The following is a 26669-nucleotide window of genomic DNA, read 5'->3' on the forward strand; positions in this document are numbered from 1 at the left end:
CTCTCTGCAATCGCAAAAAACAAACATACAGGTCCGATGGTCGGACCATGGGGTCCGACCAAACGGACCCATCGGACCCCACTCTCTCTTCCTCTCTCTGAAATCGCAAAAAAAAGAAAAAAACATACTGGTCCGACCATCGGACCAGTATGGTTTTTTTTTTTTTTGGCGATTTCAGAGAGAGGAAGAGAGAGTGGGGTCCGACCATCGGAGCTGGGGGAATTTTTTTTTTTTTTTTCGATTTCAGACAGAGGAAGAGAGAGAGAGATGGGGTTGAGTTATGAGATGGGTTTTTTTGGGTTTTAGATAAAAGTTTCATATTTTTCTTAGTTTAAAATGTATTGGTTTAAGAATAAAATATTAAGGTTTTTTAAGTATAAAAAATTAAATTTCCCAACGTATATTTTTAATTTTTCTAAATTATTGAGTGTGAGTACTTAATGAAACTATATGCTGTGTAATCATTAAAAATATTGCTATTAGGCATAGTGGTGCTTAGCACCTTTTCGACATGTGGCGTTGCGATTGACTAGTGATACTCTTTAAAAGTTATTATATTTATATTAAATTATATAAGACTCAATATTTAGTTAGCGATATTCACACGTATGAGAGTGCTAATGCTAATTAATCGCAGCACCACATGAATCAATAAAATAGAACTACTAATAAAATAGAACTAATAATACGGTGGATCAAGATTTGGGTTGATTTGAATGGGTTGTATTATTCGTTAGTTTTTATTCCGTGAAAGCCTAAAATATCACATTGATTTGTCCACGTTTCCATTTTTGTCTAGCTAGGCTTACTTTGTAAGGAAATCTGGGGGACGTGGCGACTAGGAAAACTAGATCGAGTCAAGGATGGCAACGTACGCCAACTCATTTATAATTATAGTTTATTGAAAGATGTGACATTTTTATATGATTAATTGATTTGACTTGAATTTACTGTTGATAGGGTTTTCCATTGATTATTTCACTTGATTTTGGATAAGCTTTTGACCAAAATATATATCGGCAGTGCATTTTATAACAATTTCAATGGTTTATCATCTTTTGAGATAAAACTCATGAAGCCTAATATTAGTGTGGGACCGTACGAGAGGTACCTAATCGGTCAAAACATGTAAATTAATTATATATCTTATTTTAATGTATGCTATTGCAATTGCATTAGTAATAGAAGAAGTAGTCCATTCATCATTCCAATACTGAAAATTGGCACACATTGGTCGAGAAGTCAAAATAGAGGTCACAACGGATCACAAACAGCTTTTTAGACCGGTGGCAATTTAAGCTCACAACGAATCACCAGTGGCTCTGATACCATGTTAGAATGTGACAATGGGTGGAGTAGCCCATTCATCTTATATATCACAATTTATTTCTATACATTAACAATGTGAGACTAACTCTTAATATATGCCTAACTAGATTTTTCTCACCAATATGTAGTGATAAAATAATACAAAAATATTAATATATATAATATAATATTTAATATAATATAATAATTAAAATTACTATTATAATATTCAATTTTGTTTTCTTTTAAAAACAATAACAATGTAATACTAATTACATTATGCAATCGAATTTTATTACATTAAAAAAAACTATATATGTAATGATAATTATATTAAAAATATTAAATAAAATAAAAGTAAAATGACTTAAATAGTATTTTTTTTAGATAAAATTAAATATTAAAATATAGAGATAATTTTATGAATTTATATATGACTTATTTAAATTTTATTCCAACATCATGACAAATATCATAATTAATTCTCATTACTATTTTTATTTTATTACATTATTATTGATATCACCAAATTATATATCACTTAAGCTCGTATAATTTTTTATATTATTATTTACTAATAAAAAAAATAAAAAAAAACAAATAACAAATAACAAAAAAACAATAAAAAAAACAAGAGAAAAAATATAGGCAGAAAAATATTCAAATGATCAAATATATGTTAAAAATAGAGTACATAAAAGGTTTTTTTTTTTTTTTTGAAAAAAAAAAGAGATTTATATTTATAGGGATATTAGCGGTTAAACTACCTGAACTTTACGTTTTGTAATACTTAACCACAAAAATTAAAATTTTGGTGGCAAAACCTACTGAACTCGCATTCTGTTTTGCTCTGTATCCCTCCGTCCAAAAATCACAGTTAAGTGCCACGGTGGACTGTCCACGTATACACACTTGTACACGTGGAAAATTTTTATTGGTTCACATAATTTAATTATTTTAAATATTAGAAAATTAATTAAATTTTAAAAATAATTTATTTTGAAATAGAAAAATAATTTAAAAAATAAAAAAAACTCTATTTTTTTTTTCTTTTTCTTTGTTCTTTTTTCTTCTTCTTCTTCTTCTTCTTCTTCTTCTTCTACCAATACCACCAGTTATCCACGTGTGCTTCCCATAAAATCAAAAACTTAAATTAAAAGAACCCTAAATCACCCCACCCCTCTGCCCCTTTCAATAGTAAGAATCCTAACTTCAAAACACACCAAACGAAGAGACACGAACTAGTGCTTCGAATCATAAAATCAAAAGAGGAAGAAGAAGCTTCGAATCTGACAAACAAGAAAGATGGGTAGACGAAGTAGATGAACTGACTTCGAAATACAACTGACGAAGGGGGGAGTTTTTTTTGTGACAATGCATCTTCGGCAACTTCTTGGAGACGAAGTAGACGAACCGTCTAGTTCTTGCGACTAAGAAAGGGAGAAAGCATTGACTGTGTTTGTTATAGTTTGCTCCGTCTAGTTCGCCAGTGAGTAAATGTGGATGTGATTTTGGGGGTTTGAGATTTGTGAGTTTTCGTAATTTTTGGGTTTGGTTTGTCTTCGACTGTTTTTTTTCCTGGTTTGAACGCTTTAGGAGGAGGAGCACAAGTGGATTTCTAGTGGTGGTATTGGTAGAAGAAGAAGAAGAAGAAGAAGAAGAAGAAGAGGAGGAGGAGGACTTGTCGAGAGTTACAGAAGAAAAGAAAAAGAAAAAAAAAAGATTTTTTAAATTATTTTTCTTCTTAAAAATAAATTATTTTTAAAATTTAATTAATTTTCCAATATTTAAAATAATTAAATTATATGGACTAATAAAAATTTGTCACGTGTACAAGTATATACACGTTGACATTTCACCGTGACACTTAACTGTGATTTTTGGACAGAGTGTTACAGAGCAAAACAGAATAGGAGTTCAGTAGGTTTTGTAATTTTATTAAAAGATCATTTTAATATATATCATGTGCATATTTTATCTTTTTGTCTAATTCTTCTTAATGAGGTGATATATTTTTAAAATGAGTACTTTACAGTATAAATATTTAAGTTTAACTTTCAGTTGTAAATAAACACTTAAGTTTAATTTTTGACGATTATAATACTTAAGTTATAATTTTTAAACTTTTATGTAGGTACCTGACAGTTAAGTGTTAAGTAAATTGCCACGTGATAATTTTTGATTGGCCCAAATCATTAAATTTTTTTATTTTTTTTAAAAAAAATTAATTTAAATATACCAATAAGAAAATGACGTGGATAATGACTTAACATTTGACGATTCGCTACCTACAGAGTTCTAAAAATATAACTTTTGGATTATTACTACCAAAACTTAAACTTAAATATTTATACCGTAAATTACTATTTTTAAAATTTGGAGGAAGAATGTATCACTCCACACCTCTCATCTCCCTTCCTTTCTCTCTCTCTTAGCAAATAAGGAATTTTTCCTCTCCTTTCACTTCTCTCCCTCCTCTCCTTCCTTGCTACTACTTTTTATCATTTTTACATGTGCAATGATAAATATGCGAATAAATAATGCTGAGTATATACCTAATATTCTATATATAAAAAAAAAAAAGTACTGCTAGCTGTTATCAATTTTCATTTAAATTTAATTTAATTTAAATCAACTTTAATTGTAGCTCTTATTTGACTTTCCTAATGTATCTCTTTTCTATGTGCTAAAATATGATAATATGTATGCCCATAAGATTATTAATAGATGATGTATATTTTAAATTAGAGATGACTGAAAATATATTATAAAATTATATTTGGTTTAATTTTTAAATTTATATTATAATAAATTAATTATAAAAATCATTATTATTAATAATGCTCATTAAAAACATACAATACTTTATTTTATATTCATATTATACTATTTTAATATTTTATTAATATACACTACTACAAAAACTCCCTTTAGAAGCGGTTTTTAAGCCCTTTCAGCGTCGATTTTCGTGAAATTCGCTACCGACGCTGATCAGGGCGACGCTAAAAGGTTTATATGAACCGACGCCATATGTACCCCTATGGCATCGGTTATTAGCTAGGAACCGACGCCATAGGGTTACATATGGCGTCGATTCCTAGCCAATAACCGACGCCGTATGTGGCGTTGCAACCGACGCCAAAAGCAAGCGAATTTCAGTTTTTTCAATTTTTTTTAATTTAATTATATAATTTTAATTATATTTTAATTATACATTTATTAATTTATATATTATTTTATTTAATTTAAATTACATATTTATTTTTTAAAATATAAATTAAATATTATTTAAATTTAAGTAAAATACATAATTTAATTTTATAAAAGTAATTAAATATTACACAAACACTAATGTAAAATTAGTTAAAAATATTACTAAGTTAATAAATCTAACTACAAGTTAATCTATAAAAATTACATAATGAAGAAAAATTCTTGGACCTTTCAACCTCAACCGCAATGGAGCTTTCCCCTTCGACGCATCACGTCTTGAGGGCGGTTGAGCGAGTGGACCCTAAACAAAACGGAACATAATATATATATATATAAAAAATTTTATCCAAATTCTAACGAAATTTTGGCAACATAACGGTTGTAATTGAATGCTCCCAAAAATTTTAAACATGCCTGTATAACGACAAATAACACAGATGTAACAGTAGTTTGTTCATCCATCCCACCGCAGCACATATATTCGCAGAACCTACTTCACTATGGATGAATATTGAAGATATTCAAACTTCACTAATCATTAATAATTAATTTATAAGAGAAGTTACCTCGGTTGTTAGAATTAAGTGTTTAGGCCAAGGAAGGAACATCTGGTATCCGTTCCTAACATATCTGCACTCTTCAATTAGGACTGGGATTTCAGCGTCCTCTTCCAGGATTTCCGACACCATAATCCGGGCATGTGAATCATTGTAGTCCTGGCAGTGAACTTTGATCATAACAACATGCTCGTACAAATATGCTCGGGCCACAATGTTGTCGATGTTGTCAGAGCAGAGATGTACTTGCTGATTAAGGGCCGCATGGTCATCGAAATTGTACAGAATACCTTGGTCGTTGAGGGAAATAAACTCCTCAGCATAAGTTTGTGGTTGTACCTCATCCTGAGGAGTGTATGGTTGTGGAACATACGCCTCACCCGCCACCTTTCCTTCTTCCTCTTGTTCGGCAGCGTTTCTCTTCTGCTTAAGGGATTGAACTTCGACTTTTAATTTTTCAATCTCCTTCGCTTGCCGAGCCACAACATCAAACACTTCCCTTTTCTTCCTGCCGAACAGTTGAGATGCCCTGGTCAGGAACCTACAAATCATAAAATGCAAATTAGCTACGATTTTATTTGTGTAACTAAATAAAAAACATTTGAAGTAATAGCATACCCAGCAGCCCTGACACGTCCAGGATGCTCTAGTGTCCCGAGCGCCTGCGTCAGGATATCGTTTTGGCCCTGGACCTGAATTTGTCCTTGACTAAGCTTCTCCTCTAATTGAGCCTAATGCACGCATATATTCAAGCAATTAGTATATGAATTATATACACTAACTCATGACTAGAACTGAATTAAGGATTAATATATACTTACTATCTTCTCTGCAATTTTCTTGTCGTAATCAGTGACAAGTTTTCGACTCTTAGTGCGAGATTTAATCCAAACACGGTGGCAGGGGGATCTGCAACTTCGAGATCCTTTTTTTACATCACGTTATAACAATTAAATGAGTACCAATTAAATTTTATAGCACATTATAGCACATTAAATTTTAAGCATTACTTACCACAGCTTCCCGTACGTTCACCATTCCACTCCGGCCACTTCGATGTCTGGATTGAATTTTTGAGGAACGTTCACGTTGCACCTTACTCAATTCCTACAATGCCAAAAAAATATATTAAATACATGTACTTGTATTTAAGAGTTTATCTTAGTGTTAATATAATTAGCGTACTTGAAATTCAGGAGCTTATCTTAGCATAGCTTTTCCCGCAGTATTTTCCTTTGTCATTAACCTCGAGGGCCACTCTTTTGCCTTGATCCATTAGCTTGGATATTTCATTCATTTGAGTAGGCCCTCTTGTAGGTATTACTGTTGGACACTCTGTCTCTGGGTCTGAATCAGATCCTGAACCCGAGTTGGCCATATCTACACCATTAACAAACAAAATTTGAGAACCTTTCAAATATGAACTTTGACATTGATAATCATGCTACTAACACTAAATTCTACCAAAATTTGATCCAAATTCTACCGAAATTTTGACAGCATAACGGCTGTAATTGGACGTTCCCAAAAATTTTAAAAGTGCCTAAAGTAACAAACAAAACAAATATAACAATACAAAACAAAGAAACTAACATAAACAATACAAAATTTATCTACCCATCCGACCGCAGTACATGTATTCGCAGAACCTACTTCACTACGGATGAATATTTAAGATATTCAAACTCAACTAAGCATGCATTGATAATTAATAATAATAACAAAAGGTTAGCGGATGGATATACCTATTGTAAATCCGATCAACACCGAAATATGTCGATCGACTCTCAAATATTAGCACACAACCTATAACATAATGCAATATACAACCAAATTAAAATTTTAATTATTAAATTACTTACTAGTTATTAAATAAAGTAGCAAGTTACTAGTTACTAATTTCCATAGTTAATTTTTTTAAAAATAACATATATATACATATATAATCAATTAAATATCACACTACCATTATTTTAAAAACTTTAACTCTAAACTAATTAAATTCCTACTACCTCTCATTCTCATTCACATCAAATATATATACAATACAAATACACAAAATACACAAATAGTATATACACAATATATATACACACAACATATATATAAACACATATTCAATAATAAAATACAAAATATATACATATATATTATATATCAAGTAAATAAATATTTACCTTATAAACGCAATCCGGCGACAAATTGCGACCAAAAATCCGGCCACCTATAGCACACACAATATAATATTAATAAAATAAAAAAATCCCAAAAAAAATTTACAAAAACGAAATAATACTAATGTACATTAATAAAATGAATAAAAACCATATTTATACCTTAATGAACGTTGAGATTAAACGATTTCTCCGCTAAAATCGGTGGTCGGAGTTAAACCATTACCTTTTTTAAAATAGGTTCGGGTACAGTGTAAATGGGTGAAAAAACAAAACTTTTTTAGTGTTATGGGATTAGATATTGAAAATAAAAACTTTTAAGACAAAAATGAGGTGAAATGGTGAAGAAATGAGAGAGATATGGGGGTTTTTAGAGGTGGTTGGCGAGGGTTTTCGTGGGTTTCTCTCTGCTGTAGAAGTGGCTGGTATGTTGGAGAAGAAGAAGTGAGGAAGAAGAAGACGATGCAGAGGTTATTAAGGGGAGACCCTATGCCGTCGGTTCTTTGCTAGGAACCGACGGCATAGGGTCTCCCCAAAACCCTCAAAAATTCCCAATTTTCAACCAACGGGATAGGGTTTATTAATATATATATATACCTACGGTTTTTACCAAAAAACCCACTCTAAATGTCAATTTCTAATTAGGTGGGTGTTTTCACACCCTTTAGCTTCCTTTTTTATAAAATGGGTTATAAAAAAGGAAAGCTAAAGGCCCATATTGTAGTAGTGATAAAAAAATTTTTATTAATAAATAGTAATAATAAAAAGCAAAAAAGATATTAAAAAAAGTAGTATTATTGTGGGGGGATAAATTGCAAATTACTCTTTTTTTTATCTATTAATAAAAAATTACTCTCATATTGTTTTTTTTATTAAAATATACCTATTTTTTGAGTGAGTTGCCAATATACCTTCACTCTCTACTTAAATCTAGCAAATAATTTGCATTAACTTAAGGGATTTAATAAGGACATTATCTATAAAAATAGTTATATTTTTAAAAAAAATATATGAAAAATAGAGATAAAAATTAAAACAAGTAAAATAAAAGAGGTATACAATATAATTTCCTCTATTGTGGGTTAAAAATTGTACATGGTATTTTTGTGTTAAAGTTTGTACAATTTTTTAGCTCGAGTTAAATTTAATACATATTTTATCACCATTAAAATTAAATTTCAATAAAATATTTTAAAAAATAACAATATACCACATATATAATTCTTCAGAGATATTCTAATAATACTAGAGATGCATTATGCCGATAGGGAGTTACTTTGGAGAGGTTAATTCTCCTTGCTTCCTAGTCTAATTAATTGTAACTTCGTATTTGGTTTTCTCTTTTTTAGTAAAGTTACAGATAAAAAAAAAACGTTGTAGCTCTTGAAATATTAGAGGGTCATTGTCAGTGTCTGAGTAAAGCAGGGACAAGCGCAGGTGCGCTAGGCCACGTGTGTATGTGTTCATAAAACTGATTATCTTAATTTTTAATCACTTAAAAGTGAGAAATACTAACAAGTCATGATACTATTATATTAGGGCTCGTTTGGAACGCCGTATTAAGTCGTATTGTATTGTATTGTATTATATTGAATTGGATTATATATTATATTTTTATATAATACTATGTTAAATTTTAATTTATAGTAAAATATTATATATTTAGATGTCCATAAAAGTTAATACCACATATAGTTTTACATAAAAATATTGCATAAAATACAATTTAATATAATACAATACAATACTGTACGATCTAATACGGCGTTCCAAACGAACTCTTAGTGTAATTTATTATTGGTTAATACACATTAATTTCATCAGAATGATTAACTTTTTACAACTGGCCACAGCACATAGAATTATTTAATTATGTTGCTTAGCAGATAAAATATTATTTTATAATTAGTTAGCCATATATAATATTTATTAAAGTAAATAAAGGAAAACTTAATATTAAATTAATGATAATATTACACATCAAATCATAAATATTTGAGTTTATCTTAAATATATTTTTGTTTTTATATTTGTTATAACTTTTCATACATAAATCTTCTTCATGGATATATATAATTTCATACACATTTCTTTTCTCTATATAAATCTCTCGAATCATAATTCATATATAGTCAAGATCAATTATCTATATACACTACAACACTTTTAACATTTAATTACATTCAGCAATAACGTTTTTAAAAAAACGTTATCTAATAGTTATTGGGTCTTATTAATTATTGGGCCTTAGAGAGTTATTCAAAATTGGGCTCATTTGAATTGGGCATTCTTATTGTTGGGTACAGTAGCCTTGAAGAAGAAAGGCTAGGTTTCTTCGTGCTTCAGCTCAGCGCCCCCAAGGATAATCGCTGGTGCTTCGTACTCAACTCCTCCGACGACATGAATTTCGAGTGTCTAGGTCTCCTCCGGTGAACGGCGATCCAAGGTATTTACTGTAAACTTTTTTTCAGTATGTGTGAAATTATTTCAGTATTTACGGTAAGCTTTCTCACCCATTCTTCTATTTCCGTTGATTGTACTCTGCCGCGGTTCATTTCCGATCATCTACTCCGGTTGAAAATGGCTTCCACCCAATCATCTCTCTGGCAAAGCATCTGAAGACCACTCCACTGGAATCACCGCTCACTTCTCCTTCTCAATTTACTCTACCTCTCTGATCACTAAAGCCCTCCTCCCAAGGTTTTCTCCTTCTTCCCATTCCTAATTTACTCATAAACAAAAGGCACTACATTATTGATTGCAATATTTATCTTACGGTTTTGCATCTCTGTGCATTTGGACTTTACTAATGTATATGTCCCTTCTGATGTCGTTGCCTTGTAGGTAAAAACTGGAAAGAGCAGTTTGGAACAGATATCTAAAGTTTATGGAAATCAAGTAATTCACTCTCTATTTTATAGATATCTGCTAATCCATGCTTTTTATTAATATGGAACAGTAGCTTGTATTGAAAATGAGGGAACGATATGTCTAAAGTTTACTGACTACAGAACTGAACATAACAAATACACAACATTTTATTGGGCCTAATTTTTGGATCATCTGTAGTTCAATTTTGGTGTCAGTTTGCTTTATCTTTCATTCTCTTCTTGCTATATATTTATTCTTTATGTCCTGTGTCCTTTGTTTGCTCTCAAATATGTCGATTTAAACATAATGTTGCAGGCTGTGGTTGTAAGCATTGATCCCCGTAGAGTCTACATCAATGATCCCAATGATGTGGAGTTTAAGACTGTAAGGGTCACAAATAGAGGTAAAGGGACATTTTCCATTTCTTTATTTTTTTACCTCTTCATTCCGTGTTTGTGGTTTCTTGATACATTCTCTAAGTTCTCACTGCAGTCTTGTAGAACAAGCTTGCAAATTGTTATATTGTTATTTCTATTACTTTATTGCAATGTATGTTCATCTAGAAGAATAATTACAATATACGAAATGTTCAACCACTGGTGATTGGTGTACAATATGAAACATTACAATCTATTGTGTTTAGTTAGTTATCTTGATGAGAGAGAGAGGAGTGGCAGTGGACACAAATATCCCATGCATTAATTAATAATGTATCATTAAAAGAGTGGGAAAAATTAGAGGCTTAATAAAGGTGTCTATTTTGGAAGGTAATAATGAACATTTTTTAATAGCATGGCTAGTGGTAATTAATGGCAAATATATTCATGTATTCTTTTTTCCTTCTTAATCAATTTTTTCTTTTTGAGTTTCTTTATTCCTTTAATTATGTTCTGCTGATATATATAAATAAGGCAAATAAAGAAGTCTAGCTATGGAAGATAAAACAAGCAAAGGGACAGATCGAACAAAACATATGAAGTGAGACTATATACGAAATTGTATACTAATCATTAATGTTAGCTGTTGCTATTTTTTTCTTGTCGGGTGCTTTTGGTAGTTGATCACTCTGTGTTAAAGCAATCTTTTTGGGGTTGCTGATTACAGGTCCAAATGGTGAAGAATTTGCATGGTATCAGTGTACAGTAAGCATTCTCAACATACTGTGCTTAGTTTTTGATTTTTTCTCTGCTTTTTGCAGCTTGATCATTCTCTGTTCGTGGAAATCGATCGGTGGGGCAATCGATTCATTCACGGAGACTTTTGGCAGGTGGTTTAAGTGTATAATCGTGGTGGTATCATTTAAAGATTTTGCTTGAAGGCTAGTTTGTAGCTGGTAAGTTTCCTAAATTTTTATATTGTTAATTATTGTTTTATTTGATTGTATTGTTGTGGATTGCTTTAATACAATTTCTTGGTCCTTAAATTTTTTCAATTAAAATGCTTATGTGAGAAAATTATATGCTATTCCTATCTCACTTTGGTTGAGATACTAAGTTCTCCATAATTTTTATTTTATATATGTTAGTTTTTGTTGTCTTTTCTCAGAGAAAAAATAGTTAAATAATTTGGACATCATGTTTGATAAAAGTTGGTTACGCTTCAACAGGTAATAAGAATTAAGGGTTTAGTTAATATCAACTTATTAAATGTATAGATTCAACTAGATTATGCATTTCTCTAATATTTTTTAATATATATATTTATATATTTCATTCAATTGTAGAGCCTCAAATGAGTATAAGGAAGGTGCTAGGAGTTTTGTAGAGACAATAGAGAAAGAGGCTAATTATCCAGAAAAGTTATTATGTCCATGTAAATTTTGTCGAAACTTAAGTCACCAAAAGGTCAATTTGCTTTATGAGCACTTGGTCATAAATGGAATTGATCCTACATACACAATTTGGTTTCATCACGGGGAAGAAGCACCTAGAAGTGATGATATTGAGGAAATGAATTCTTTTGATGCTTTTAATTTGTTTAGTGCTACAAATATTGATGTTTGTGATTCTGAAGAACCTGTAGAAGGCCCTGATGACAACTTCATCAAAAAATTAGAAGATGCACAAATCGCATTATATCCACAGTGCACAAATTACACTAAGTTGTCAGCTATTATTGCTTTATATAAGGTTAAGACAACTAATGGATGGTCTGACAAGAGTTTTGATGAGATTCTCAATCTTTTTCATGATATGCTTCCATGTGATAACGTGCTTCTCAAGTCCACGTACTCAGTTAGGAAATATCTTCAAACATTTGACTTAGGATATGAAAAGATTCATGCTTGTGTAAATAATTGTTGTTTGTTTAGAAAAGATAAGGAGAAGTTAGAAGAATGTCCAACATGTGGAACTTCTCGTTGGGCGACAGATAAACTTACTAACAAGGTTCGAAAAGGTATTCCAGCAAAAGTTTTGAGGTATTTTCCTATAATTCCAAGGTTCAAACGAATGTTTAAATCTGAAAGAATGGCTAAGGATTTACGATGGCATCACAATAATAAGAGTAACGATGGGAAAATGCGTCACCCGGTAGATTCTGTTGCTTGGGAATTAGTGAATGAGAGATGGCCTGCTTTTTCCAAAGAAGAACGAAATCTCAGACTTGGACTTTCTACCGATGGTTTTAATCCTTTTAGTAATTTGAGTAGTAAACATAGTGTTTGGCCTGTGATGATCGTTATGTATAACTTACCCCCATGGTTATGCATGAAAAAAGAAAATATTTTATTGTCATTGTTAATTCCAGGACCGAAGCAACCTGGGAATGACATTGATGTATATTTAGAACCACTCATCGAGGACTTGAATACATTATGGAATGAGGGAGTTGAGCTCCATGATGCTTTTGTAAACAAAACTTTTACATTGAGAGCAATTTTGATGTGGACCATCCAAGATTTTCCAGCCTATGGGAACCTTGCTGGATGTAAAACTAAAGGGTATTGTAGTTGTCCTTTATGTGGTAACGATACACATTTAGAGTGGCTTAAGCATAGCTCAAAGTTTTCATTTCGAGGCCATCGAAAATTTCTTCCAACAAACCATCATTTTCGAACTAAAAAGAATTGGTTTGATGGAAAAGAAGAGCATAGCCATGCACCAAGGATAATGAATGGGAGCACAATTTTTGAACATCTCAAAAATTTTGCAAATGTATGGGGTAAATCCAAGTCAAAGAAAAGAAAAAGGAGTAGTGATGATCAAGAAAGGTGGAAAAAACGATCAATCTTTTTTGAGTTACCTTATTGGAAAGAGTTACATGTTCGTCACAATTTGGATGTGATGCACATAGAGAAGAATGTGTGTGAAAGCATCATTAATACACTGCTAAATGTGGCTGGTAAGACAAAAGATGGACTAAAAGCTCGGTTAGATTTACAAGAAATGGGTATTAGGAGTGGACTACACCCTCAAGAGCGAGGGACTAAGAAGTATCTTCCTCCAGCCATACATACACTATCAAAGGACGAGAAACACTTATTTTGTGAACGTTTGTCCTTGTTAAAAGTACCCGATGGGTATAGTTCAAATATTCAAAATTGTGTTTCATTGGAAGAATGCAAGCTTACGGGCCTTAAGTCACATGATTGTCACATATTGATGCAACAATTACTACCTATGGCAATAAGAGGATTGATGCCTAAAGGTCCAAGGGATGCTATATTAAGATTATGTAAATTCTTTAATCAAATCTGTCAACGAGTTATTGATAGAGAGAGCTTAATTGCTATTGAAAATGAAGTTGCTGAAACATTATGCTTGCTTGAGAGATTCTTTCCACCGTCCTTTTTTGATGTTATGATTCATTTGGTTATTCATATTGGCCGAGAAGCACGATTATGTGGACCTGTTCAATTTCGATGGATGTATCCCTTTGAGAGGTAAATCATTATGAAAGTTTATATTTTCAATATTATTTATGATATATTTTAATAATTTATTATTGATGTTCTAATATATGATGTGATAGACATATGAAGACACTAAAAGCATATGTCAGAAATCAAGCAAGGCCTGAAGGTTGTATTGCAGAGTCCTATCTTGCAGATGAGTGTATGAATTTTTGTAATGAATTCATTAAGTCAACAATTGGGTTGAACAAAAAAAAGCATCGCAACGAAGAGTGGGTCAATGATGTGTTATTTGAGGGTCGTCCAATTTCTAGAAAGCATGACTTTACAATGACAGATGAGTGGTTAGAAATTGCACACCGATACGTTCTACTGAATACATCTATTGTGGAGCCTTTTCTAGAGTATGTCCCTGAAGGATTATAATTGTTTATCTTTATGTTAAAATAGTAATTTTTAATCATTTTATCAAATTAATTAGGATGCATAAGGACGAGTTAAGGAAAACCAACCAAATTTATGCAAGAAATAGTGGCTTGCTTTGGAAAAGGCATGTAGAGACATTTCCAAAATGGCTGAAGGAAAAGGTAAATTGGTTATTTCCTAACCAATATTTCTTATAGTTTTGATTAATATAACTAATTGAAAACTATTTCTCACAGGTTCCTATTGATAAGGGTGAAGAAAATGATTTGTTGAAATGGTTAGCATATGGACCTAGGAAACAAGCAATATCTTGCACAGGATTCATCATCAATGGTCAAAGATTCAATGTAGAAGATGATAAAAAGACAACACAGAATAGTGGTGTTTCTATTGATGCAACAACCATGTGTAGATCCAGTGCTAAAGATCAATCACAAGTTGCAGATGTGGTTTCCTACTATGGAGTCCTAAAAGAGATAATCTTGTTAGATTATCACACATTTCAAATTCCACTTTTTAGATGTCTATGGGCTAATGTTCCTAATGGTATTAGGATCGAAGATGGCCTCACATTAGTTAACTTAGAGGAAAGTCAATCACAATTTGTTAAAGACCCTTTCATTTTAGCTTCACAAGCTAAACAAGTTTTCTACTCTAGAGAACGTGATTCTAGTTGGCATGTAGTAATGATGGCACGCCCAAGAGGATTTTATGAATTGGAATATTATGATAGGCATGAGTATATGCCCATCATTTTAGAAAATAATATTGAAACTAGGTTGGATGATGTAGTTGAAGAAGACCAATATGTGAGAGTGGATTGTGAAGGCACCTTAGTTTGAATAATGTTGTTGTTTTTGTCTCGTGTGATGTCTTTTGTACTGTTCTTTTAGGAGTTTTGTTTTCTCAGACATTTTCATAATGCTATTAATGTTTATATTGATGCCTCTTTTTTGTTTATGCATTGTTTCTTTTGTATTTATATTATTATAAGATATTTTTGTTTGTTTTATATTTATATTGTTCGAAGCGTACTTCATATGTAAAGGTTTGGAGTTTTGCTACAAGAGAAGATGACCATGAAGCTGAAAAACGTCAAGAAGAATAAAGAGAGCAAGATACAAGAGACACAAAAAGATGAACTTCTCAAAGCTAAAAACTCTGTAAGTTTCTTTTCCATATGTAAATACTTTCAGTCTTCTTGTTTTAATAATATGTATATTTTTTATATTGCTTAAATAATATTCAACAGGTATTGCTACAAAGGAAGACACGTCGAAAAATGATAGTGAGAGACTCTTCTGAAGATGAGGAAACACCCGGACAAGAGAAAGAGATATGTTCCACTAAGAGAAAGAGATCTCTTAGGAAGAAAGCCTCTCGGTCCAAAACACCCATTCCAATATCTCTTACTCCCATCTCAAATTCTCCAACAGTAAATACTAGGTCCAAAACACCTCAAATTTCTATTACAATGCCTACCATAGACTCCCCTGCACTAAACACTAGGGGCTCTTTAAGAAGGAGGTCCATAGGCTCGTCACCTGTTCTTGATGATGTTGCTCCCCCTTTAGAAGAGCCTATGGAAAAGAAAAAAAGAGGTGAAACTAAAATGAAATCAGTTGCTACAAGTAGTGAGGGTCGATTACCGGTCAAATTCAACGCATTGGGCCAACCAATTGGAAAAGCATCAATTAGCTTATCCTCATTTTTGGGACCACTTGTGAGGGAAGTCGTACCAGTAACTTTACCTGATTGGAGAAAGATTACTCTTGGAATGAAGGAGGTTTTGTGGAGATCAATTCAGGTATGTTGCTTGTGCTTAATTGATTTAAAAATTATTTACTTATTTTAATATATTTTTAACATGTTTCAATTTCTTAGGCACGATATATAGTTGACAAAGAATGGAAGAAAAACTATATATTTCAGTCCATGGGTGATCTTTGGAGAGCTTCTAAATCAAGGTTGGTTGCTAAAATCAAAAAAGCGCCAAATGAACACGAAAGGCTGAAATTAAAGCCTGACAACATCAAAACTGTAATTGAGTGGAGGGCGTTCATCAAAGAGAAAACCAGTTTGGAATTTCAGGTTAATAGTAGCTTAATCAATAAATGGGTTATTATAATTGTTTACGATTGAGATAAAATCATAATTGTTTTAATTTTTAGGCCAAAAGTGACAAGTTCAAAGAGATAAGAAATAAACGACTTCCCCATACTTGTAGCCGCAAAGGATATGCTCGATTAATCGATGATATGGTAAATAATTAATTTTCTTGTATCATTTAATATTAATCGTAGCTAATATACTATATTTATAACATGTTTTCTTCTCCATGTAGATGAATAGTAGTGCAAAAAATGAAGAACCTTCGAGAGTTGATGTGTGGACTAAGGCACACACAAAAAAAAATGGAGAACCTGTCAATTCCTATGTTGCTGAAACTTTCGTATGAATCATCAATTTCAGCTTATATTTTATTTTCGATTATATTTAATTATTTTTTGAAATATGAATTTACTTATATATTTTTCAAATCTGATTATTTTGTTAGGATATATTAGGTGATTCTTCATTACCTTCTAAGACTCCAAAGGAAAAAGGAGATCTTCTTTCAAATATATTAGGTCCTGAAAAGGGTTCCTATGTGAGAGGTTATGGTAAAGGAGTTACCAAAACTAAGTTAGCAATTGCATCGGAAAAAGAAGAACATATATGTAGAATTGAAAATGAGTATAAAGAGTTAAAAGAAAAAGTGGCTGTTATGGAGCAATTGATTAACTCTTTCATAAATTCCAAGGTAAATTAAAATATTTTTACTTTTATCTATTGTTAGATTGATTAAACAATGCTAGGTTATTTGTTTCTTTTGGTGCTGAGAATTGATTAATGGGTTGATTTTTGTTGTCCCATTCTAACTTATTGTATCTAAACTTTTGTTTGTGATGTTTAGTCTCATTCTAACTTGAGCGGAGAGCAGTCCAATGCACATAATCGTCCTACACGGGTAAGATTTTAGTATTATCATTTATTTATATATTTCTAAGTTGATTTATTGTTGCCAAACTATTGTAATATTTGCATAATTATAGGGTGATGTTGGAATTCAAGGCCAAAAGTGCGACCTTTTGGATTGGACTGGTTCTGGGAATATTGTTGCTGTTGGATATTTCATTTCAGATGATCCACAAGATTCAGTTCTTGGTGTTCCTCTTGGACCATTTGCCATGAAGGTTGGTGTTGATTTTGTAAGGGAACCTAATGCATTTCTATGGAGGCCTACTTCAGGATTAACTTGCATTGAAGAAAGCGTTGGAAATATTATTGCTTGGCCGGCTGACAGAGTTTGTTGTTTATTGTTGTACCTTGAACTTGGGTTCCTGTTTCGTTTTCTAATGCATCAGGGTGTCTTTGGTTTAGAAACCCAATTCTCCATAAGAGAAAAATGAATTATTTCAAGTCTTAAATTTAGAGTATCATGTATTAAATGTTTACATTTTATTTATTTGGGTTTCAGAACTTGAATTGGTCTCTTATGTTGATGAGGTGTAAACAAGCAGTTTGGAAAGGATTTTACATTGTCAAGATAATGAACGATGGGGATTCCGCAACAATGGTGCAATTTAACTTCAAGAAGATTAATGTGGTGTTTGCTTGGAAGAACCTAATAGACATTACATAATAAGTTTTTATTATATTTTTTTAGTAAGGAGTTTTTATTATGTTACAATTTCATTTGTGACATAGATATTTTAGTTAATATAAGAATTATATTAGATTTTATTTGTAAAATAATAAGCATTATTTGATTTAATAATTTCATTCTAGAAATGTTAATTAAAAGAACATACAAAAGTTAACACTAACAAAGTGTTATCATTAAGAAATTATAACATTAATAAATAGTTATTGTTAAAAAATTATAACATTAAAATGTAACATTTCTTAATATGTAACATAATAATAATGTAATTAAAAATTATATGATTACATTTTTAAAATGTTATTAAATAAATATAACATAAGAGAAACGATAACATTAAAAAATAGTTATTATTAAAAAATTATAACAATATTAAAATGTAATATTTCTTTATATATAACATAATAATAATGTAATTAAAATCTATACAATTACATTTCACAAATGTTATTAATAAATGTAACATAATGAACCATAACACTAAATTAATGTTAACTATTATAACATATAACACTAATATAATGTTATAATATGCTATTTAATAACACTGAAAAAATGTAATTAAATGTCAATACTTTTAATTACATGGGCTGTCTTAACAGTTGCTAAAATGTTATAAAATACATTTAATTACATTTTTTCAGTGTTATCGTAAATGTTTTTTCTTGTAGTGATACAGAGAACTGTTGGCCATTTTAATTATTTGATGCTAGATCGAGCCGCCACCTCCTTGGACTATTAGCGAAACCCAAGTACACCTCTCCTCTACTTGCACATGCCAATATTAATTTCTATAAATACCAAAGAGTCTTCCACATACTCCACCACTCAATAATTAACTCACCCAATCAAACATGTCTTCCAACTCTGTCCACCTCCTTCTCTTAACCTCTCTCCTTCTACTAATTATCTCTCCCACCATATCCCAAAAAATATCATTCCGACCCAAAGCACTTGTTCTCCCAGTCACCAAAGACACCGCCACTCACCAATACATTGCCCACATCACGCAAAGGACCCCACCAGTTCAGATCAAAGTAGCCATTGATCTCGGCGGCGAATTCCTTTGGGTGGATTGCGAAAAGGGTTTCAACTCCTCAACCAAAAAGCCCGTACCATGCAGATCAGCTCAATGCAACCTTGCCAAGTCCAAGTCTTGCTCAACAAACGGTAACCTATCAGAAGATGTATGCGGTGAGTTTCCTCACAACCCTTTTACTAGCACAAGTACAAGTGGTGATCTTTCCCAAGACATCATCTATATCCAATCAACCAACGGCTCAACCCCTGGGAAAGTGGTTTCGGTACCCAAGTTTCTCTTCACTTGTGCTCCTACTTTCATCTTAGAAGGCCTCTCTAATGGCACCGTCGGTGTTGCCGGCCTCGGAAGGAACACAATCGCTCTTCCTTCTTTGTTCTCCGCTGCTTTCAGCTTTCCAAAAAAGATGGCGGTTTGCTTGTCACCCACAAACGGCGTCGTTTTCTTCGGAAATGGACCATACGAGTTGTCTCCTGGAATTGACGTTTCCAAGTCTTTAACATACACTCCGCTAATCCTCAACCCTGTAAATCTGATAGGAGGTTTCCAAGGCGAGTCATCATCAGAGTACTTCATCGGAGTGAAGTCAATTAAGGTTGACGGAAAGCCAGTACCGGTTAATACTTCTTTGCTATCTATTGATGCAAATGGCGATGGCGGAACTAAGATCAGCAGCGTTGTTCCGTACACAAGTTTGGAAACTTCCATATACAATTCAGTAGTGAATGCGTTTGTTAATGCGCTTGCTCAGCGTAACATCCGTAAGGTTGCGGCAGTGGCGCCTTTTAGCGCTTGCTTTAACACCAAGGACATTGGGTTCAGCCAAGGTGGGCCGATTGTTCCTCCGATTGATTTTGTGTTGCAGAGTGAGAAAGTGGTGTGGAGAGTTAGTGGTGCCAATTCTATGGTTAGGGTTAGTAATGATGTGTTGTGCCTTGGATTCGTTGATGGTGGTCCACTTCATTTCGTTGACTGGGGTATTAAGTTTACCCCAACTGCTATTGTTATTGGAGGGCGTCAAATTGAGGATATTCTTCTACAGTTTGATTTGGCTTCTTCAAGACTTGGTTTCACCTCTTCCCTTTTGTCTAGAAAGCTTTCTTGCTCCACCTTTGATTTCAAATCCAGCACTAATTAGAAAAGAGAATATAGATATTGTCTTTTTTTTGGTGATAAAAATTAAGCTCCCTCTCTTGCTGCTTTTGTACTATCGCTATATCTTGTAATTGTTATATGCATGTTTTCTTAATTTGTAATTTTGTTATAATATAAATATCGAGATTAAAATGGTTTGAAATTCTCTAATAGTTTGTGTAATTAATTGTATTTTAATTTAACTATCTATTGAATAATTATCACGTAATTATGGGATCGATTGAGTAATACTACTCCAAATATATAGAATTTATAAGCAAACAAACAGACGAATTAAACAAACAAACTGGCGAGTATATATTTTAGCCGTATGTTTTAGTCATTGTATCAATTGATACGTGTTAATTTTTCTCTCTATGGGTTTATGTTCTTTCTTCTTTGGGTTCTACGTTTGTTCTCTTGGGGTATGATTTTCTTAAGATCGTGTTGTTAGGGATTAGGTGCAGGTTATATAGTTAGGGTTTTGGGTTCATTCTTGTTAGGGTTTGGATCCATTCTTTTTTTTTTTGGGTGCGCTATTATATTTGACTCAAATTTTATAAATGTACTAATTACATTAGGGATAAAATATTTGACTTTATTTTTAGTAGAAATGTGTAAAAAATAATTAGAAAAAGTATTGAATTTGATTGAAAGTGTGTACAAATCATATTTAAATAAAGAATATTGTTATTGTCCACTAGTGGTGCATGCCCATCATTATTTATAGGCAGCGCCCTAAGATTTGTTAGCAATATTCCGTAAATGATATTTTCTTAAGTTATATATGGACTCGATACTTAATTAATTGCTCCAATAGCGGTATGACACCGAGCAGAGTGCTAGACACCAGTGATATTTTTAAGCATTTTTATGAAATAAATAAATAAAACGTAATAATTAAGCTATTAATTATATTAATGAGTGATAAAAGAGTAAATAAAAAAGTGATATTTATTGTAATGTAAAATTTAGCCCATGCTATATTTTAAGCGAAATTATTTAGTATAACTTTTAGTATGTACTAAATTTAAACCACATAATACACCACTATGAGAGTTAAATTTTATAAACATGGGCTAAAATATATATATATATACACTATATTTATAGTACTCTAATAGAGATGATCATAGCTCATTAATTGTGAGAAAAATTTGGAAAAGTGAAGCTTGAATTCGAGTCCGTACGTATATAAAAATAAGTTAGCTTGTTTAAGAAAAATGAACCAGTCTGAATAAACTACAACACGAATCTAACCATGATATGAAAATATTGCGCTAATCTCTTAAAAATATTAGTACAACATGCACTACTACAAAAAGTACAATTCACGTCGGTTTTTAAGTGTCATATGATACAACTTGCATATTTTATGACAGAACATGACAGTGCTCATATTTTAAAAGATGTAAATAAATATGGATCGAACCAGTCAGCCACAGACGAATTTACAATACTATTTTTTTAACATAATTTACAATAAATTAATTTATACACATAAAATAGTTTGTTTAAACCCAAGTTTGGCTCTGGGCATAAGTGGACTATGCCTGTGTTTAGGGCCCACCTAATTTAAGCCCGAAAAAATTTCCCTTTTAAATTTATAGATTTTGAATAATATAACATTTTTTTAAATAAGATTCTATATTTCATAAATATACAAAAACAACTAAAAAATTTTAAAAAAAATACAGTTTCACGGAATTTTAAATATTTTTACAATTTTTTTGATTTTATTTACAGAAAATACGGTCTTTTTTTGTTGTACTATTGTTAATTGTTAGGTTATTTTTAGTATTAATTTTAGATTAAGTTTAGTATATTTTTAATTTAGTTTTAATCGTGTTTGGAGCATTTTCACGCTTGTAATTTTTTATTTTTGCAGATTTAAAATAGAAGAAGATTAGAAAATATCAGAGGAAAAAGATAGGAAAAAAGATAAAAATATCTCACAAAAAGATGATATTTAAAATAGAGAAAATTATGCAAGAAAATAAATCTGAAAATTCAAGCCTAAATACGACTATTGTATGTTCTGATTAGATTTTGGAAAAAGTCAAAACATGAAAATTCTAGATCTTTCTTTTATCTTTCCGGAACATCTTGATTCGTCCAATTCCGAGCAATATCGAGAGAGTTATGACCAAAATACTATCAGTCAACGCATCAGATCTAGAAAAATCATCTCCTCTTCTAATCCTAAATAAAATAGGTTATCTAATCCTAAGGAGAATAGGTTTTTTCTCTTTAGCGATTTTTATCTTATTTTATCATTTTTTTTGGCTATAAAAGAAGTGGACTTCAATAGTTTTGGTCAAGCAATTTTAGAGGGAAAATGAGTACGAATTTCAGAGACACAGAAGTCAATACTGGAAGCATTTTGCAGAGGATTTTCAGTATTATTTTATTCCCTATCTTCTTCTGTTTTTTTTTTAAAGTTAATATGTGTGATTGTGCTCTCATAAACATGAGTAGCTAAACATTTAATTAGGGTTAGATGGAGATTGTTTAACATTGTTTTATGGTTTTAATATGATTTATTTTTTCCCCTAATTTCTATGTATTCTGTTTCATTTGTGCTTAACTACTTTTAATTGTCTGACCACCAATTAATTGTCTATGATTTTGATGCGAGATCTGAGAAGTGAGTGTCAATTATGCTATAGTTAAATAGAACTGAATTTCGATATAGGACGAGAGTACCTATATGGTTTAGATAGCTTATAGGATTTTTGTGTTTAATGTCTGTTACATGTTAAATTTATCACGAGAGTAGAAAGTTTGCATGTAATTGAGATTTATATATCTGAGAAGACTATAAATTACCTTAGTAAACCTGTTGCATAGAAATTAACATTAGAAAAATAATCATATTAGGCCATAATCAATAGAACCAATTGAAATCGAAGCCCTAATTCTTATTAACTGTCAATTTTCTTAAATAATTGCTTTTTACTAGTTTTCTTATTTTTGATTCTCTCTTAATTTTTATTCAACCAAATAGAAGTAAAAGTTTAATTTCAATGTACTTAACTACAATCCTTGTGGGATCGACCTCAGTCCTGGTGAGTTTACTACTTGTAACGATACGTACACTTGCGTGTACAAAATATCACAACATTAATTTATTGTTGATTTTTTGTAATCTGTATGTTATTTTTTTGTTGTTGTTTTGATGTTATTTATATGTTATTTTTATTTTATGTTTATATAGTTTTCTTGTTATTTTCGTGTTGCTTCTATGGAAAATCGTAAAAATTTTGAAAAAAATCTTTAAAAGTAAAAATATAATTTTTTTTATAAAAAATTGTACATTATGTAATTATTCTAAAATTTATTTCTTTTCCTATGATCTATTATATGTGAGGGTCTCCCTGTTTAAATCTTGTGTATATTATTATGTACAATTTCAAAATTTTGTATTACTTAAGACTATCTCCAATGCAAGATTTAAAATTTGTACTAAATTTGGCACAAAAATGAGCTTGTGTTATATTTAGCCTATTATTTACAATTGTGCTTCAATGCACAAGATGTAAATAAGAAAAAAATAATTGATTATATTAATGGTCATTTCATATTTTATTGAGAATATATAAAATTTATTATTTTTTATTTTTTTATTATTTAAATAATAGTAATATAATAAATAAAATAAATAAAGTTTTATAAAAGTCAATAAATTATAATAATTAGTGACATTATAGTAAATAAAAAAGTAACATTTATGGTAGGCTAAATTTAGTACAATACTATATATCTTGTGCTAAATTTGGTACAACTTTTAGATGTGACAAATTTAGCATATTTTTTAGAATATCCTATAATTTTTTTTAGGTGTGTTAAAATATAATCTTTATATATTAAAAGTGCCTATTTAACGGCAATTCTTGGTTTAACAATTCTTGGTTTATTAAGCATTACACGATTAACTTAACAGACTGTTAACGTTAAAGGTTAACAAATAAATAAACCCAATAATTAAACCAAAAAATTAAACAATCTTTTTTTAAATTAAAAAAAAATATCTTACCCACATATCTCTCTAATAAATCCTACAATTTTTGAATTTTTTTTACACGGTTTCATTGAAATTCAAAAAATAAACTCAATAATTAAACCCAAAAAATTAAATAATATTTACGATTAACTTACATATCTCTCTAACAAACTACAATTTTTGAAATTTTTTTACACTGCTTCATTCAAATTTCAAAAAATAACCCCAATAATTAAACCCAAGAAATTAAACAATCTTTACGATTAACCCATTCATCACCTAGCAAACACAATAAAAGTCTCTCTCTCAATTTCACCTATTTTCATATTTCTTTCTCATTGATTGCAGTTCTGTTATTTTACAAGAGTGTCCAAGCTAAAGGTCAGAATATAATTACTTTTTCTTTTCATTTCAGGCAAAGATCGCTCCTTATATAGGACAATCTGCTCTGACAATAGGGGTGTTCGAGGAACAGAATGCAATCATCAGTTGTTAATTCATGACTTCTTGTAGGTTGACAATGGTAGCTTCTTAGGAATACTTGTACACATTAATTTTGATTTTGCTCTGTTTTTGACTCCATATCTAAAATTTCTCCTTGGTAGTGAGAATGTTCCTTCAAGTGTTAGTTATTCTTAATTTTGTAATATTTGTAATATATATCTAAGATTTCTTCTTGGTAGTGAGAATGTTCCTTCAAGTGTTAGTTATTCTTAATTTTGTAATATTTGTTTTTTCAGGTCAAAGATGTTCTTGCTGCTATTATTTTAAGAACTGGAACAAATGCAACATATATTATAACCTTATTATTATTGTTTCCAATATGTTTTTACTAACATTTATAGTTTAATTTAAACTCCATTATACTGGACATAAAAGTTTAATTTAAATTTATTATTCAAATCTCTCTAAATTAAATAATATTTATTTTTGATTCATTTATTTCCTTCCGAACTCATAATATAATACTTAATATAAAATATAGCATACGTGCGTGCATCGCACGTAACAATATACTAGTAATACATAAGACTCCAGTATAGATGCCTAATATATACATCAATATTATTTTTTTTGCTGCAATAATGTATATTATCATTATATGAATTATAAACAACAAATTATCTGTTATATGTAAGAAAGAGATAATAGACAAATTATTTTGTCCGCACAGCGCGGATAAGATCTTACCTAACAATTATGCATGCAATTACGTGTTGTTCTTAGTCATTTATAATTAAACTGCAATTACGTGTTCGAGTTTTCTCTTTTAGGGGATTTCTTTTCTTTCTTTTTCTTTGCAATCAATCTTTTAGGGGACTTAGGTATAGGTACGTTTGAGTTGCTTCTTATCTGTTGATTTATTTAGAGCGTTTTGCAGGTGGTGTCTTGTAATTAGTACGGAGTATTCTATAATATTTAAAAATTTAAGAATACATATATATATAGTTACATAATATTTTCTTTTTACAAACTACACGACAACAACAAAATAAAACTCAAAATGCAATCAGATCGAAACCATCTAGGTTGCACTGCCACGATATGTACAATCTTTGCTAAGCCCCAACTCACTGCCCCTCCACATAGGCGGACCTAGGGGTCTTGAGAGAGGGCTAAAGCCCACTCTGAGATTTAAAAATATATTAATATACAAATGTTATTTTTATGTATACATAGCAGTTAAATAGAACAATTGGTTAAAATTCTTTAAATTTACATGAAAGACCATGTTTTGAATTTTCTTGCTTATTTTTTTTCTACGTGTATCTACACTTTATTTATTAAACCACTAGAATAGAGGATGCTGCTAAACTATTATTCCACTTAAATTTAGCTAGTTATTTATTATTTTAGATTATATTAAATGTATAACTAAGCCCACCCTAAAATTCAATCATGGGTTCGCCACAGCTTAGTTTTACTTTTACCTACACAAGGTAACAAACTGATGAGTCGACAGACGCACCGGCTTTATGCTTAAGCTGACCTGAGCCCAAATGCTAGGCTCACCAAATGGTTAAGAACGTTCTCAACGGAAGTACGACCACTATACCATATGCACTAGAGTATTGACTCTGTATTATTGTACTTCCAGGAGTTATACTGAGTGTTTTACCACATGCACTCCGTACCCCCTGGTACTCGTGTTGGTAATACTACAACTACCCTAAAACCCTAGACTATACTAACACCCTTCAAACTACATTTTTGTCAGTGTTAGTAGTGTAAACAAATAATAACATGCTTTCATTCACATATATATACTTCATCCTATCTTACCTCGTTTTCGTGTTCAGGTGTGTCGGTCAGCCTGAATGGAGTAGCAGCTCGATGTTTTACAGGACCCTAAATCATAACATTCATAAAATTGATGAGAGACAC

At 31.0% G+C, this 26669-nt stretch overlaps 4 protein-coding genes across 4 annotated transcripts; all 4 read left to right on the plus strand.

Annotated features, from left to right (window-relative positions):
- Positions 1–7612: 7612 nt before the first annotated feature.
- Positions 7613–13927, plus strand: LOC133031219 (uncharacterized). Its single transcript, XM_061104666.1, has 8 exons — positions 7613–7722; positions 9559–9631; positions 10097–10150; positions 10439–10526; positions 11228–11252; positions 11322–11390; positions 11847–13746; positions 13868–13927. Exons 1-8 carry the CDS (start codon positions 7613–7615, stop codon positions 13925–13927), a joined length of 2379 nt encoding a protein of 792 aa, XP_060960649.1.
- LOC115707924 (uncharacterized) lies at positions 9466–18087 on the plus strand. The gene is made up of 13 exons (XM_061104667.1): positions 9466–9952; positions 10097–10150; positions 10439–10526; positions 11322–11456; positions 15433–15565; positions 15655–16209; positions 16287–16493; positions 16574–16663; positions 16747–16854; positions 16960–17205; positions 17359–17412; positions 17498–17749; positions 17923–18087. Exons 5-13 carry the CDS (start codon positions 15476–15478, stop codon positions 18085–18087), a joined length of 1767 nt encoding a protein of 588 aa, XP_060960650.1. The 5' UTR covers positions 9466–9952; positions 10097–10150; positions 10439–10526; positions 11322–11456; positions 15433–15475.
- LOC115717410 (uncharacterized) lies at positions 12929–15345 on the plus strand. The gene is made up of 5 exons (XM_061103763.1): positions 12929–13066; positions 13962–14006; positions 14096–14380; positions 14458–14563; positions 14639–15345. The coding sequence occupies exons 2-5, from the start codon at positions 13990–13992 to the stop codon at positions 15242–15244; spliced, it is 1014 nt and encodes a 337-aa protein (XP_060959746.1). The 5' UTR covers positions 12929–13066; positions 13962–13989; the 3' UTR covers positions 15245–15345.
- A 699-nt stretch (positions 18088–18786) lies between the features above and the next one.
- On the plus strand, positions 18787–20507 carry LOC115723269 (probable aspartic proteinase GIP2). Its single transcript, XM_061103599.1, has one exon. It carries the CDS (start codon positions 18963–18965, stop codon positions 20283–20285), a length of 1323 nt encoding a protein of 440 aa, XP_060959582.1. The 5' UTR covers positions 18787–18962; the 3' UTR covers positions 20286–20507.
- The last annotated feature ends 6162 nt before the right edge of the window (positions 20508–26669 follow it).

Source organism: Cannabis sativa, chromosome 9 (assembly GCF_029168945.1).
Source record: "Cannabis sativa cultivar Pink pepper isolate KNU-18-1 chromosome 9, ASM2916894v1, whole genome shotgun sequence".
NCBI classification, from domain to species: domain Eukaryota; kingdom Viridiplantae; phylum Streptophyta; class Magnoliopsida; order Rosales; family Cannabaceae; genus Cannabis; species Cannabis sativa.

Coding starts and splice junctions, on each gene's coding strand:
- LOC115717410 (XM_061103763.1), top strand. Junction 14,381..14,457: donor ATTGTGGAGCCTTTTCTAGA/GTATGTCCCTGA, acceptor CAAATTAATTAG/GATGCATAAGGACGAGTTAA. Junction 14,564..14,638: donor CAAAATGGCTGAAGGAAAAG/GTAAATTGGTTA, acceptor TATTTCTCACAG/GTTCCTATTGATAAGGGTGA.
- LOC115707924 (XM_061104667.1), top strand. CDS start 15,476: ATGACCATGAAGCTGAAAAACGTCAAGAAGAATAAAGAGAGCAAGATA. Junction 16,664..16,746: donor CTCGATTAATCGATGATATG/GTAAATAATTAA, acceptor TTCTCCATGTAG/ATGAATAGTAGTGCAAAAAA. Junction 17,413..17,497: donor CACATAATCGTCCTACACGG/GTAAGATTTTAG, acceptor GCATAATTATAG/GGTGATGTTGGAATTCAAGG.
- LOC133031219 (XM_061104666.1), top strand. CDS start 7,613: ATGGGGGTTTTTAGAGGTGGTTGGCGAGGGTTTTCGTGGGTTTCTCTC. Junction 11,391..11,846: donor TTCACGGAGACTTTTGGCAG/GTGGTTTAAGTG, acceptor ATTCAATTGTAG/AGCCTCAAATGAGTATAAGG. Junction 13,747..13,867: donor TGCAACAATTACTACCTATG/GCAATAAGAGGA, acceptor TTGAAAATGAAG/TTGCTGAAACATTATGCTTG.
- LOC115723269 (XM_061103599.1), top strand. CDS start 18,963: ATGTCTTCCAACTCTGTCCACCTCCTTCTCTTAACCTCTCTCCTTCTA.